This window comes from Narcine bancroftii, chromosome 2 (genome assembly GCF_036971445.1).
Source record: "Narcine bancroftii isolate sNarBan1 chromosome 2, sNarBan1.hap1, whole genome shotgun sequence".
In the NCBI taxonomy this organism is placed as follows: domain Eukaryota; kingdom Metazoa; phylum Chordata; class Chondrichthyes; order Torpediniformes; family Narcinidae; genus Narcine; species Narcine bancroftii.
The window spans coordinates 201,231,677-201,246,138 of record NC_091470.1 but is presented as its reverse complement, the minus strand read 5'-3'; the positions used below and the strand labels follow the sequence as shown (position 1 = coordinate 201,246,138).

Genomic DNA, 14,462 nt, shown 5'->3' with positions numbered 1-14,462 from the left:
TTGGTTTCGACTTTTCATTTTTCGTTGCCATCTTCTTTCCACCTTTATATTCACTTTACTTTGATTTTTATTTTTGTGCCTTTGTGTTTTGCTTTGTTTTTTCTGACTTTTCTGGAGAGGGCTGGAGTTCACCATCCGGCCACTACTCCATCACATGACTCCCCGGAATTGTCTTCTTGATGCAGTGAATTAAATATATTTGAGGAAAAAATTGACATGTTTAAACTACAGGCTTCTTCAGGTGCGTTCTCCGCCAAGAATGCGCCTGCAGAAGCGCCCCTTTGCATTGCCGTTCAGTTGGCAGCGCTAAAAGTGCAGCGCTGGCCACCTGATGGGACAGCTGCACCGGATACGCCTCTGAGCGCACTCTGGCTCCTGTCCCTTTGGCTATCAGGTTTGGGGTGGCTGGCTGTCAGAGCTGGCTATCAGTGCGGGATGTCCCCATACTGACACCACTGCCCCGCTCTCCCAACAACCCAACACGAGTCCCAACAACCCAACACGAGTCCCAACAACCCAACACGAGTCCCAACAACCCAACACGAGTCCCCACACTGTGGGGCGGCTGGCGCAGGCCATCAGCTCTCCCAACAGCCCTTCACAAACCCCCTCACCCATCCCCCCAACAGCCCGACACGAGCCCCCACACCCGCTCCCCCAACAGTCTTACGCGAGTCCCCACATCCGCCCGACACAAGCCCCCACACCACGGGGCGGCCCAACTCTGACAGCCCACGCCGGCCACCCCTGCCCTGACGTCCTGTGACGGGGGTGGGGGGGGAGGCAGGGGCAGCTGGAAGTGAAGCTGTCAGGCGCTCACCAGCTGACTGTCATCCCCTTAGCAGCTGCTTTCAGGCGGCTTGCATTCACGTGCGTGGAGGGCCTCAGTGCTCCGGCGATTATCCCTCCCGGAGGAGGGTTACAAAGTTCGCCTCGCAGGCGCCTCCTGCGCTTTCAAGTGGCCTCCCAACAGCCGCATATTGGCATAATATGTAGCTTTACAATCGGGGATTTTAGCCACCTGAAAGTGCCTTACAAGAATGTTGAGAGGTGTGGGAAGAGAACAGGAAAGTAATTTAGACACAAAGCATACTAACAGGTCCTTCCGGCCCACGAGCCTGTGCCGCCCAAATACCCCGATTAACCTACGTTTTGAAAGGTGCCCGGAGGAAGTCCACACAGACACGGGAAGAATGTACAAACTCCTTCCAGATAGTGCCAGATTCGAACCCGGTTCTCTGGCCCTGTAATGGCATCACGCTTACCCTAGTTTGAATCAACCGTGATCTTATTGAAAGGTGGAGAGGGTTAAATGGGCCATTGGTCTGAAATGCTTATGTTGTGAAATGGCTCAAACGATTAAATCGAGGGAGGAGTTCACTTTAAATTTTAGCTCTATGTAAACAGGTTCATCCAATGAAATGAGCTGATTGGGGGCCTGGAGTACTATCTTACAGCCTTTGTTTCATATAATGCATCATGGAGACTGAAATCTACTTCTACAGGCACAAGTTTATACAGAAAGACAAACCAGCTGTTTCAGAAAATAGGATTGTCATGGAACACATCCATCAAAAATGACATTGATACCTTTACTACAATTTTTGTATTAAATTTTTAGTTTTGTTTAACATAAAGGAAAGAGTGTCAATAATCACACTGCCAGCGTCTGTGACAACGGTTAAGGCTTAACTTCTAAATAATATCTCGCTGAACAGACCCTGTTCACCAACTATCAGTGTCAAAGCTGCAGCACAAACTTACTTTCACAGAATGACGGTGTTAGTCTTCATAAAATCTCTTCCATGTGTTCTTCAACGCTTGGAACTGGGAGTATATGTTGCAGGCAGCAATTTGTGTATTTCTCCAGAGCTAGTCGCACTGCCATGCTTTCCTTGGACCTCCGTCTGGGGGGTGGGGGAGTAGAAGATGACCCATCAACACGCCTCACATGCTCTCCATCACTTTAACAAACTTTCAAATCCCTGGCCCTGACAGTCTTATTCCAGTTCCCCTACACCTCCATCCTTCACAAGGAAGGCCTCAAAGCTGTCCACTTTTTCCTTGATAAGAGGTCCGTCATTTCTCTCCATCACCACGCTCGTCTGTCCAGCAGAACTGGTACACACCCTCAATGCCTTCTCTACTTTCTCCAGATCAAGGGTACACACACTGGCCTAGCTCTGCCTGGCATTTTGTTAGCTACATAGAGCGATCCATGTTCCAAGCTGACATGGGCAACACTCCGCAACTCCCTCAGCTACATCAATGACAATATCGGTGCTGCATCCTGCACCCAAATTTTATCAACATCACTGCCAACCTCCAACCTGCTCTCAAATTCACTTGGTCCATCTCCGGCACCTCTCTCCCTTTCCTTGATCTCTCTGTCTCCATCTTGGAAGACAGACCATCTACCAACATCTTTTACAAGCCCCCTGGACCATACCTTTTCCCACCCAGTCTCCTGTGGGGATGCTATTCCCTGCTCTCAGTTCCTCTGTCTCTTCCCTATCTGTCCCCGTTGGTCACCTTCCCTGACAACCCCTCGTGTGGTTGGTGCTCACGTTTTGCCTGATCTGCTGAAACATTTCAATGTGCAATGGTCTTACCCAGCAAACTGATCATGTGTAACAGGGAATGCTGCAAAAACTCATGGAGAAAGGGACAGAATCAGCGTTTCAAGTTGGGGACCTGTGTTCATGTTTGTGCAGTCTGCTTACCATCATTTTTCTCTCCTCTGATCACCACAAAATTCATTTTAAAAAGGAAGTTTTCTGTTGAAAATTGTTGCAGAGCTTTAGCTGCGTGTTGTGAAATGTTACATAAATGAGTAGGATGTGATCGCTATCTCCCATGAAGCAAAAAAACAAGCATCTTGAATTATAAATGCTCAGTTCTGGTAACTACGTGAGGTTCTTGCTCTGTGTCCTGCAGCAGTCCCCAGAATAAATTTTATCAGGAGTTATATAGTAGGGCGACATGATTGGCGTCGTGATCAGCGCAACGCCCTTACAGCACCAGCAATTGGGACCAGGATTTGAATCCCGCGCTGTCTGTAAGGAGTTTGTACCATCTCCCTGTGTCTGCAGGTGTTTCCCCAGGGACTCCGGTCTCCTCCCACCCTTTGAAACGTACTAGGGATGTAGGTTAATGGGGCGGAAATTGGGCGGCGTGGGCCGAAATGGCCTTGTTACAGTGCTGTATGTCTAAATTTTAACATTTTTTAGTCAAATTTTCTTTTTAATCTTTGTCATCTGGCTTCTCAAGAAAGACCAGACCTTAACGGACGTAATTTTGTCTTTGCCCCTCTCCCCCGTTGCACGTCGACGCCACGTTGATGACGCCTCTTGATTTGGTTGCAGGATTTTGCGGGGGGATCCCAGAAACGTTGTGGAGTACAGAGATCTGGACGCCCCAGAGGACGTGGACTTTTTCTAACAGCCTTTAACGTGATGTCCAGCACAGCATTCACCACCTTACCTTCAGGAGCAAGAGAAACCTTTTGTAGGGATTGCATTATTTTGTTGAGGCAAACACAATGTGTTATAAAGTAGAAATTTGTTTTCTCTGGAAACATTATGACAGACTTGCTCACTCCCACTTGCACACACCCAGACTCACTTAGACATGGGTGTGCATACGTGTAATGTGTCTTTCTGAAATGTTTGAAATAAAAGGAAACTTGAAATATAGCGTGAGGTCCATTGCTTGTGAATATTGCGGCTGCATACCAGGTCCCCACAACATCGATAGGTGGCTAATTTTGGGACCCACCCAACGCAGAAAATCTTCTCCTGTTAAACAAGAAAGATGCTGTGGTGCTGGAGAAACACAGAAATCATACACTGTTCTTTACAGCACGTATCAGGCCTGAGCAAAGCACAGGCAGGCGCCTGAAAAAACAGGAGGGGGAGGGGCACAGGCCCATAGCCAAGAAGTCATCAAGTTTATTTTCAACTGATTGTACAAGTACAACCCGACAAAACAGCATTCTCCGGTCCTCAGTGCAAAAACATGTTAACACAACAAGACATAACACACATATAGATATTCAGGACAACTATTCACATACACAAATAAATATTGTTTAGTAAATTTGAGAGTCTCAGGCAGTTAGTGTGAGCAGATCCTTTGGTCGCTCACCATTCTCACTACCCATGGGAAGAAACTGTTCCTCAACCTGGTGGTGCTGGCTCTGATCCTCCTGGATCTCTTCCCCCGACGGGAGCAGCTGAAAGATACTGCGTGCGGGGGTGGAAGGGGGTCCTTGATGATTTTGCACTCCTTTTTCAGATAATGATCTCAGTAGATCACATCGATGGGGGGGGGGGGGAGACCCCCGTGATCCTCTCTGCCACTCTTATGGTCTAGTGTTGACCTCTGATCCACTTCTCTGGGGCAACTGTACCCACACTGTGATGCAGCCGGACACTGAATAGAGGTCCTGAAGAAGGTTGACATGATGGCAGCCAGTAGCCTCGCCCACTTCAGCTTTTTCAGGATGTGCAGTCACTGCGCCTTCCTGACAAGTGGGGAGATTGGTGGGAGGGCAGTTGTCTGACCATTTCTGCCTGACCCCCTGCAACGTCTCATTCTCCACTGGTGGTGGAACGTGCATATGGTCTGACAGCCCCGACAGAGGGTCAGCAGAACCTGTTCACCACCTTGGGATGGTCCAGAGCCCTTCATAGCCAGTGAGGGATGATGATGGAATGTGGTGTGGGAAACCCAGAAACTGCGCCAACGAATTCCACAGATTTACCACCCTCTCACTAAAGTAATTGCTTAGCATTCTCTGTTCTAAGCAGACACCCTTCAATCCTGAAGCTGCGCCCTCTTGTCCAAGACTCTCCCACCGTGGGAAAACTATCTTTCTACATCTACACTGTTCACACATTTCAACATTCAAAATGAGATCCGCCCCTCATTCTCCTAAATTCCAACAAATCCAGTCCAAGAACCATCAAATGCTCGTCATCCTAGTGAACCTCCGTTGAAGCCGCTCCAACCTTGACCGTCTTTGCCAAAACTGTGCACAAGAGGTCTCGCCAGGGCCTTATAAAGCCTCAGCATCACATCCCTGCTCTTCTACTCCTCATGAACTGAACACCACCGATGCATTTGGCTTCTTCATCACCAACTCAACCTGCAACTTTGCCCTCAGCCAATCCTGCATGAGGACTCCCAGGTCCCTTTGCACCTCGGGATTTTCAATTTTTTCCCCATTTAGAAAACAAATCTGCTTGCTTATTTTTTTCAACCAAAGTGCACGATCGTACACTTTACAACACGGTATTTCGTTTGCCACTCCTAGATTAGGCCATTCTCCTAATCTAAGATCTTCTGCAGTCTCTGCATTTCATCTACACGACCCACTCCTCCACCTATCTCTGCAACTCTCTTCCCAAACTTCTGGTCAGAGCATATTTCAGTAATGGTAAACTGAGCCTCCCTCACTGACTTTCCCATTCCTATCTTCCTCTCTAATACCCTTCCTCACACCTCCATGATCTCTGCCCCCTTTGCCACCCTTCAACCTATCCTCTCCCTCCCTTTTCCCTCCTCTTCCTTGCTCCCCGACCTTCCATCTCCCATTCCCCTCCTTCCCCTACCCCTCCCTCCACTCTCTCCCCTGCACCACTCCTCTACCTCAACCCTCTTTCCATCCCTTCTTCCTTTCTCCTCTACTATTCTCCAACCCCTCTCCCTCCCCAACTCTTCCACCCCTCCCCATTTCTACGACCTCTCTTCCCCTCTCCCCTACCCCTCCTTGTCCTACCTGCCCCTCCCCTCTCCCTCTCAAACCCTTCCATCCCTCTCCCCTACCCCTCCCCATCTGCCCTATCTCTTAACCCCTGTAACCTCTACCCCTTCACCCGTTTCCACTGCCTCCCTACCCCAGTCTCCCCTACCCCTCACTCTCTTCCTTCTCCCATACCCCTCTCCTTGCCACTCCTAAACCTCCCCATTCCTCCCACTTCCACTACCCCTCCCTCCCTCTCTCGCTCCCCTCATCTTCCCCCTCCCTCCTTATCTCCCTCGCCCTCCCCTCCCCATCTCCCTTCCTCCCCCTCCTCATCTCCCTCCCTCCCCATCTTTCTCCCCTCCACTCCCCCCTCCCCACTCGTCCAGCCCTTCCTCTCTCCTCCCCTCTCCATCTCCCTCCCCTCCCCGCCCAGAACCATTCGCTTCCCCCGGAGTGGAGACACGGCGCCGAAGCCGCTTCAGTCGGGACAGGCAGCGCCGGGTACAAGGTGAGGTTGGGTCTCCACTCGCCCTCTGGGGCTGCGGGGCTTCCTGCCGGCTCTCCGGTAACGGCTGGGGAGGGAGGTGGGAAGATGTGCCAGTTCTCCGTCGCTGCGTGCAGTTAGTCCTGGATCGAAGGGCCGAACGACCTCGGATTCAGGGGAAATGTGTTTGCCCACCCGGATGGGTCTTTCCCGCCTTCCCGGGGTCGCTCCCCCTCCTCCCGTCGATGGGTCTCTCTCCTCCCCCCCCCCCCCCGTTGGGGCTCTTCCCCTATAGATATTTCCCCTTCCCCCCCCCACCCCCCTCCCCGACGAGACTCCCGAGCTTTCCCTCCATGGGCAGCCCTGCCCAGCCCACCTGTCCTGTCCAGCCCACTAGCCCTGCCGAGCCCTGTCCTGTCCTTCCCAGCCCAGCCCTGCCCTGCCCAGTCATGCTGAGCCCTGTCCAGCTCAGCCCTGCCCAGCACAGCCCACCCCTGCCGAGCCCACTTGCCCTGTCCAGCACAGGCCAGCTGCTCTGGCCACATGCCCAGCCCTGCCCTGCCTGCCATTCTACCGGGGATTTCTGATACCTTGCTTCTGGGCAGCAGGATTCCAGTGGAGCCATAGTTCCCGACCTGCGGATCCGGACCAGGAGGGAGAGAGCAGGTATCCAGGGGGGAGTCACAGAGCCCCCCTCTCCCAGACTCGTTGGGGCTCTGCGCAGAGGAAGGTCATTAGCTGGGTAGGTCCATCCCTAGCTGAGAGCAATCCTCCCCATCCACTTCTCCTTGTCACGTCCCCATCACACCACAAGAAAAATTTTCATGACTCCCTTGAGTATTTCAATGAACTTTGTTCTCACAGTCTCACATTACATTACAAATACATCTCAAGTGCTTTTGGTTGTTCCATGTCCCCATCGGTTATTCTGTCCAAGCCATTCGTGATTTTTGAATCCCTTAATCCTCTCAGGCTCTCTGGTCCTGGGAGAATGAATCCCTCTTTTTTCCAGAAGAGGGATTTTGAGAATGCCAGATGCCCTCTCTAATTACACTGGATAACGTAATTTTCTCAGAAAGTACGCTTCCTGAAAAGAATGAGTGATTACGATCGACAGCTTCAAGCTGAACACAAAAATAGCTTAAGATCTGCTGCATCACGTAGGAAGTTGGAGAAAGATGAACTTTTGGTGAATTTAGCACGTATTAATCGCACACATTGTATCAGTTCAACCAAACTAAAAATGTTTTCCCGCTGATTTTAACATGTGCTCGGCATCTGATGCCCCTCGTTGTCAGTGTCCAACAATAGTCGGCCGGCATTGATGGCTTCCAGTTGTCCTGCTACCGTTTTGCCAAGGTCCTGGTGAAAGTTTTCACTGTGTTCGTCAATGACCGCACCAAGCTGAGCAGGGAAGACGTCCAAGAGGGAAAGCAGAAAATAAATTTTCAATGACATTGAAGTAGACTTAAAATAACAGAAAATCACAAAAATAACTAAAATGTGGTACGTGATAGGAACATTTTTATGATCAAAATCCATAAATGCACCCAAAAGTGTTCACAAAACCAAATATTTGTTGTCCACTGTCAGTTATGGGAGAATGTGCACGTTGGTGCTCCTCAAGGGTCCTTGTAGGTGACACATGGAGAATGTCTGGGTTGGGTCTCTGGATGCAAGGAAAGAAGGTGGACGTGTGAGTCGTGTCCACCTCTCCAGCAGGATGGGAAGTTAGGTGGAAGATCGGCAGAGAATGTAAGGGCAGTTGTTAGTGCAAGCTCAGCCTAGGGGAATAGGTGGGAAGAGAGGGGGGAGAGAGTTAGTCCTCATACAACATGCAAACTTCCCCAAGCTGATCAAAATGTCCCACTAGCAGGTGTGTGTCTAATTCTTGGGTGGTGGGTGTGCTAGACAGGGGGGTGGTGCTGGACGGGGGTGTGGCAGTGCTGGATGGGGTCAGCGCTGGACAGAGATTGGCGGCACTGGATGAGGGGGTGGCGGTGCTGGACGGGGGGGGGGGGTGGTTGACGGAGAGAAGAGGGAGGGGGTGAGGGAGACGGTGATGGAGGGGGTGAGGGAGGGGGTGCAGGTGCAAGCGTTAGATTGCGGTTGGAGTATAGTGTGTAGTTCTGGTCTCCACACGAGGGATGGTATCTGGATGGGAAAACTGCATTTGTAAGAGGCGACTAGACAGGCTGGGTTTGTTTTGCCGGAAGTGAAGAAGGGGGAGGGGCGGCGTGATAGAAGTTCACAAAATCATACGAGGCGTGGACAGGAAAGAGAAACCTTGTCAGAATCTCAGTTTGCTTTGGGCCAGCTCTCCGGCCACTCATTCACTCATCTGTATCCTGACGTTTATCCCCATTCCTGCACATGTCACTACATCTCCAAGTGTTCCATTCTGTTCATTGGTTCTGTCCGAACTCAGCTCAAGAAACACACAGATTCTGGGGTTGGGACCCCTTTCCAAGCTAAAACAACCCCTGACCACCACCATCCTTCCCGTTACAGTCAATGATCCAATTGTCCTTCCTTGAGTTTCCCCTTCCCTGGCCTCCCTGTCTCTATCCCCCTTCTCCCACCCTCTCTCTTCCTCCCTCAGTCTCATACCCTCTCCCCAACCTCCCGCTCTCCCCCAACCCCTCTCTCTCCCTCCCTCTCCCACACACCCCACCCCTCTCTCCCCCTCCCTCGTCTCCTCCCCAACCCCTTCCTCCCCTCACTCTCCCTCCCCTCTCCCTCTCTCTCCCACCCACCCCTCCCCTCCACAGCAAAACTCTAACCTCTCTTTTTGTTCCCCCCCCCCCCCCCCAGAACTAGTGTCTCCGCCGCGGCCCCCGGGCGGGAGCAGAAGTGGGGCGGGGGGAGATGAAGTGACGGGTCATGGACTGGTCTGCGATGGACAGGAACAACGCCACGAACAGCTGCCGGATCGACGCCTTCAAGTTCCCCGTGTTCACCAGCGTGTACAGCGTGGTACTGGCCGTGGGGCTGGTGTGCAACTCCAGCGCCCTGTACGTCTTCGTGCGACTGACCCAGCGCAAGTCGGCGAGCACCGTCTTTATGATCAACCTGGCCCTGTCCGACCTGTTCTTCAACCTGACGCTGCCCTACCGGATCACCTACTACTGGCAGGACGAGTGGCGGCTCGGCTCCTTCCTCTGCCGCATCTCCACCTACGCCTTCTACCTCAACCTCTACTCCAGCATTTTCTTCCTCACGGCGCTGAGCATCTTCCGCTATGTGGCCATCGTGCACCCGGTGCGGGCCAGGAGCCTGTTGACGGTGCGCAGAGCCCTGGCCGTCTGCCTGGCCATCTGGCTCTTCGTGGGGCTGACCTCGGTGCCTTTCCTGCTGGCCTCGCCGCACCTGCGCCAGGGCAGGTACCGCTGCTTCGAGCCCCGGAACATGAGCTGGGAGCAGATCCTGAAGATGAACTACATGGCGTTGGTGCTGGGCTTCCTCGCCCCCTTCCTGGCCATCATCGTCTGCTACGCCCGCATCGTCCGCCGCCTGTGCTCCCCCAGCCACCAGCTGCCCCGCTCGGCGCGCTCGTCCAGGAGGAGACCGGTGTGTATGATCTTCATCGTCCTCTCCTCCTTCCTCTTCTGCTTCCTGCCCTACCACGTCCTCCGGACCGTCCACCTGCACCTCATGGTGCAGGGAGGCTCCTGCCGGCCGCGCACCATCCTGGTGCAGAAGGCCATCGTGGTGACCCTCTGCCTGGCCGCCTCCAACAGCTGCCTCAACCCCCTGCTCTACTACTTCGTGGGAGAGAACTTCCGAAGCACCGTCAAGAGCTCCCTCACCTTCCGCGGCCGCTGGCAGTCGGTGCGCTCCACCTCGTCCTGCCCGGAGCGCAGCAACGCGGCCCCCGACGTTTTCTGAGCAGGATCGGGGCCTCGCCCGCTGGTGCCCCCGTCAACTCGGCCACAGCGACCCTCTCTGCTGTCAAACCTCCCAATTATAGCCTGTCCCATGCCAGTGATCTCCTTTCATGAACGTTAGGTGGCCAAGACTTTTCCAAGGGCCCCCTGCTTGGGGAGATTTAACCCCCCCCCCTCTCAGAATCATCCACTCACTCTCTCGCCCCAGGGGCAAATCCATCTGTGAACGGATCCCTTGGACCAGGCAAAAAGTGGCCAAGTTGGAAGGGGTGGGGACGGTGAGCTCTGACCGAGAGGGGGCTGATCATGTCGGTGGCTTGGACGTGCAGCTTGGGCTCTCAGGGGCTTTCTCCGACTATCGGGGGAGACTGGGCAGTGCTCATTGGCGACCCCGCTGTTAGCCTTTCAGGCAGGCAAACGTTGTCGTCGGGCGATAAAGGAGCCTCGGCGTGGACTCGTTCCTGGCCGTTGGTCCGCCAGCGATGGGGGGTGGGACATTGAGGTGGGTCGTGTGGGAAGAGAAGATTCAGGAAGGAACAAGACAATCCAATAGGAGGTGAGAGGTGTTGGGGATGGGATGGGAGGATATTGGAATGTAGAACCTTGGAGAGTGTCTAAGGCAGCAGGGACGAGAAAGACACATTGGAGAATCTACACCTCAAAAATGGCTCCAAGATTGAAATAAACAAGTCAGGGAATTTCTCTGGAAAGGGAAGGGGGGAACTTCCGAGCTTTAAAACTTATTATAAGGTAGCACAATTAAGATTTCTAATTTGTCAAAATTAGACCATCTTGGGTGGACATTGAATTAAGTTAAGATAGGAGAAGTTATACCAGAGGAGTTTATTTATCAATGGTTGCCAAAGTCGACTCGATGCTCCGATATTAAAGTAATTGCTTAATATTTGGAATAATTTTTTTCAAAAGATAACTTTAAAAAATATATGGAATAATAAAGGAGTTTCAAAACTGGGAGATTGTTATGATAACGGTCGATTAATGTCCCTTTCATCAAAGAATAATTAAATATGGTATCCTATTTTGTTATTTTCAGTTGAGTGCTTATTTAAAAGAGAAATTAAGATCAAAAGTGGTTTTGAAAGATCCTTCAAATTTGGACCAAATTATAGTCGATGGATAATTAAAAAAGAATTTATTTCTAATGTGTATATTTTGACACAAGAAAAAACACCTAAAGTAGGTTTATTTCATTCAAAAGAAAGGTTGGAACAAGATCTAAACCCGATAATAGTTTGGCAAAGTCACTGTCAAGAAATGCTTATGTGTATTTTGGTCAATATGGTTCATAGTGTGAAAAAAAAGTTACATCTTATACTATCAATGGAAGATATAGATTAGTCCACTTGGATTTCTTTTACACCAATTATATAATCACACCTCAGAAACAGCCTAGATGGAATTTTATCGGACCAGTGTTTTAGATGTGGAATGGAAATTGGAACTTTACACGGTCTTGTTCGAAGGTTCATTCGTTTTGGATCTCTGTTCGTAGATTTTTGCAATGAATCACTGGAGTGGTTTTTCCGTTAAATCCTGAATTAGTGTTGTTAGGAAAATTTTGAAAGTGTCACTCCTCAATTACTTTTGTCAGATTCTCAATGAAAATTTGTTAAATTGGCTTTAGTAATAGCAAGGAAATGTAACGTGGAAATCCGATGTTTCATTAACAATTAGACAGACGGCATGCTGAGATTCAAATTTGTATTCTTTACAATTTGAGGGGCAAATATTCCTTATTTCTACAAATTTGGAGCCCATACGCTAGAATTATGAGGTTAAAATTATAATTCATTTTTAAAAAATTATCCTGACCGGTGAAGTTTTCCCTGTGTGAATAGATATGTTTTAGGAAGAGATAGATTGTGGGGGTTTTTGTGTAGGAAACAAACACTTCACAAAACAGATCTCATTTAAAATGCCAGAGCTCTGCTTAAACCGGACACTTCCGGGCCCAGTGGCTTTGTGAAGCCAATGGAAACTGCTTTGCTGAAGGACTTCACAAGGAGGTGAAAGAAGAAGAGCCCATCTTTCAGGAATTGATTTTGGAGCCAGCCATCTGTTTAATAACAGTTTGCTGTCTTAAGAAATGTTCTGGTTTTTACAAGGATTCTGGAAGCTGCAGCTTGTTTAAACCTCATTTTGAAGGTGGGTTGTGAGTTCTGAGTTCAGCCTGTTGAAAACTCTCGAGGTCCATACAAAAAGAAATGGCTGGCTAAAGTGTTTCACCTGAAATGGGTTGACCTGGAAGAAGAGGTTATTATTTGGAAAAACCCACAATGGGGCAAGTTTCTTCCGCAAGACACTGAAGTTTGTGTGTGTGTGTGTCCAACAAATCTCTCTCTGAAAACCAACAAGAACCTTCCTGAGTGGCAACTGTTATCACTGTTTCCACCGGACCCTGGTGAGAATTCATAAATGTTAAATTCTGTGCACAGTATAAGAATTGCCTGAACTTGGAGGAGTTGAGAAGTGAATGATTGAACTGTGAATCAAATAACTTTTTTGAACTTATACACACATTACCAAATTAGAAGGGGGTTAAGTCAGGTTAATGGTAATAAGTGAAAGTTTGATCCTGTTTTTATGTTTAAAGAAAATTAAAAATAACTTTTGTTTAACCATTTATCTTGGTGAATTTCTATTGCTGCTGGGCCCGTCACATCTGCAAGAATAAATTTTACGATCTGTCTGGGATCCTTGTGTGTGATCTGATGCAATCCAAATTAATTACTATGCAGTAACGTTAATATGTATTTTAGTTATGGGATTAGGTTTAGGGGGGAGGGAGGGTTCAGAGGGCTTTTTTTAAGTTTTTATATATATTTTCAGCATATATTTTTGTTAACATTGTATTGTGGTTATTTATCACTGTTTGTTATTATGATCCTATATAAGTTGATTAAATAAAATATTCACAAAAATGTTGGAGAAACTCAGCTGGTCTCGCAGCGTCCATAGGAGGTAAAGATATATTACCGACATTTCGCGCCTGAGGTCTTCCTCAGGGTACAAGCCAAGAACAGAAAGGTATTCGAAGAAAGGAAGGGGGAGAACGGGAGGTGGGGGAGGGGGGGTGGGGGGGAGTCTAGACCCATAGACAAAAGGTTAGGATAAAGAGGGAGAGGTGAGAATTGATTTTGGCTCTGTGAAAGGAGAAGGGGAGAGAGCTGCGGGAAAAGCGACAGGGGGATAAGAAGGGTGGGGGGGGTGGGTAACTGAAACTGGAGAGGTCGATGTTAATGGAACCCAGTTGGAAGGGGGGGGCAGACGGAAGATGAGGTGTTCCTCCGATTTGCAGCTGGTCTCAGTCTGGCAGTGCACGAGGCCACGGACAGACAAGGGAGAACTGTATAAGCGCAGGGAGGTTCTATTGGGACTGTGAACACGGTTTTAAGCCCTGCATTCACTTCTGGCCATGGCACTTGAAGGGCATGAACATTGTGGAGAGGGTGAGACGATAGTGGGCTCTGGCACTTGCTGCTTGGAAGGTGGCTGAAGTCACAACCTGTCTCAGTTCCACAGTGCGTGGATGTGTCACGGGGTTAGGGATTTTTTTAAAAATTAGACATAAACCACAGTAACAGGCCATTTTGGCCCCCAAGTCCGTGCCACCCAGTTTACTCCCCATTAACCTACACCCCTGGGGACGTTTTGAATGGTGGGAAGAAACCGGAGGCCCCGGGGAAAACCAACGCAGGCATGGGTAGAGCGTACAAACTCCTTACAGACAACATAGTTTTCGAACCCTAAAATGACTCGAGTTACTGGCTGAACTTACACTGATGAACAGTCCTAATATTGCACCATTCAGAAATGAATAACTTTATACAAAGAGAGATGGGTGATATTGTCCACAAAGATTGCAGGAATTTTATAAATAGCCATAAATATCTGTGACAGGTACATAAATAACAAAAGGTAGACAGTCACTGTATGTCCAGAACAAGCCACTTGACAGCAAACATACACTCTTTTCTAATCCACAAACGATTCCCATTGTATCGATCTGGTCGAGCAGCACCAGGGGTCACCGTGATTTTGAAAGTTCCTATTAAGGCCATTGGCAGAGACTTCATGAACACGTGACTGGGGTCAGGTCCTGGGTGAGAGGGAAAAAGAACGTTACTGTAATGGAGAGAGGGGGGTGGGAAGGGCAGTCTGAGTTCATCGTCCACATTCAAACTCCACTCCTGCCCCCCCACCCCCCGGGATGGGGGGGGATATTAGCACTCTCCGCCCTGCGAGACATGGAGCGGTGGGCTTCAACCATCTGCAGGGGAAGAGTGGCTGGACATCTTACAAACCAAAGTGACCCGACCAT

The 14,462-nt window shown here is 49.7% G+C and overlaps 2 protein-coding genes across 7 annotated transcripts in view; both read left to right on the top strand.

Moving 5' to 3' along the window:
- Window positions 1-3,695, top strand: part of srrt (serrate RNA effector molecule homolog (Arabidopsis)) — a 113,006-nt gene extending 109,311 nt beyond the window's left edge. For all 5 annotated transcript variants that reach the window (XM_069920110.1, XM_069920108.1, XM_069920109.1 and 2 more), the window contains one exon: window positions 3,366-3,695. In XM_069920110.1, the coding sequence (XP_069776211.1) occupies window positions 3,366-3,441 (76 nt within the window). In that variant the 3' untranslated portion in view covers window positions 3,442-3,695. The remainder of the gene's footprint in view (window positions 1-3,365) is intronic.
- A 2,483-nt stretch (window positions 3,696-6,178) lies between these two features.
- On the top strand, window positions 6,179-10,293 carry cysltr3 (cysteinyl leukotriene receptor 3). 2 transcript variants are annotated; one of them, XM_069920105.1, is made up of 3 exons: window positions 6,191-6,257; window positions 6,842-6,975; window positions 9,048-10,293. In XM_069920105.1, the coding sequence occupies exon 3, from the start codon at window positions 9,117-9,119 to the stop codon at window positions 10,119-10,121; it is 1,005 nt and encodes a 334-aa protein (XP_069776206.1). In that variant the 5' UTR covers window positions 6,191-6,257; window positions 6,842-6,975; window positions 9,048-9,116; the 3' UTR covers window positions 10,122-10,293. The 2 variants fall into 2 exon arrangements, with proteins under 2 accessions (XP_069776205.1, XP_069776206.1); XM_069920104.1 differs by lacking the exon at window positions 6,842-6,975 and having other exon boundaries at window positions 6,179-6,257.
- Window positions 10,294-14,462: the final 4,169 nt, after the last annotated feature.

Coding starts and splice junctions, on each gene's coding strand:
- cysltr3 (XM_069920104.1), top strand. CDS start 9,117: ATGGACTGGTCTGCGATGGACAGGAACAACGCCACGAACAGCTGCCGG.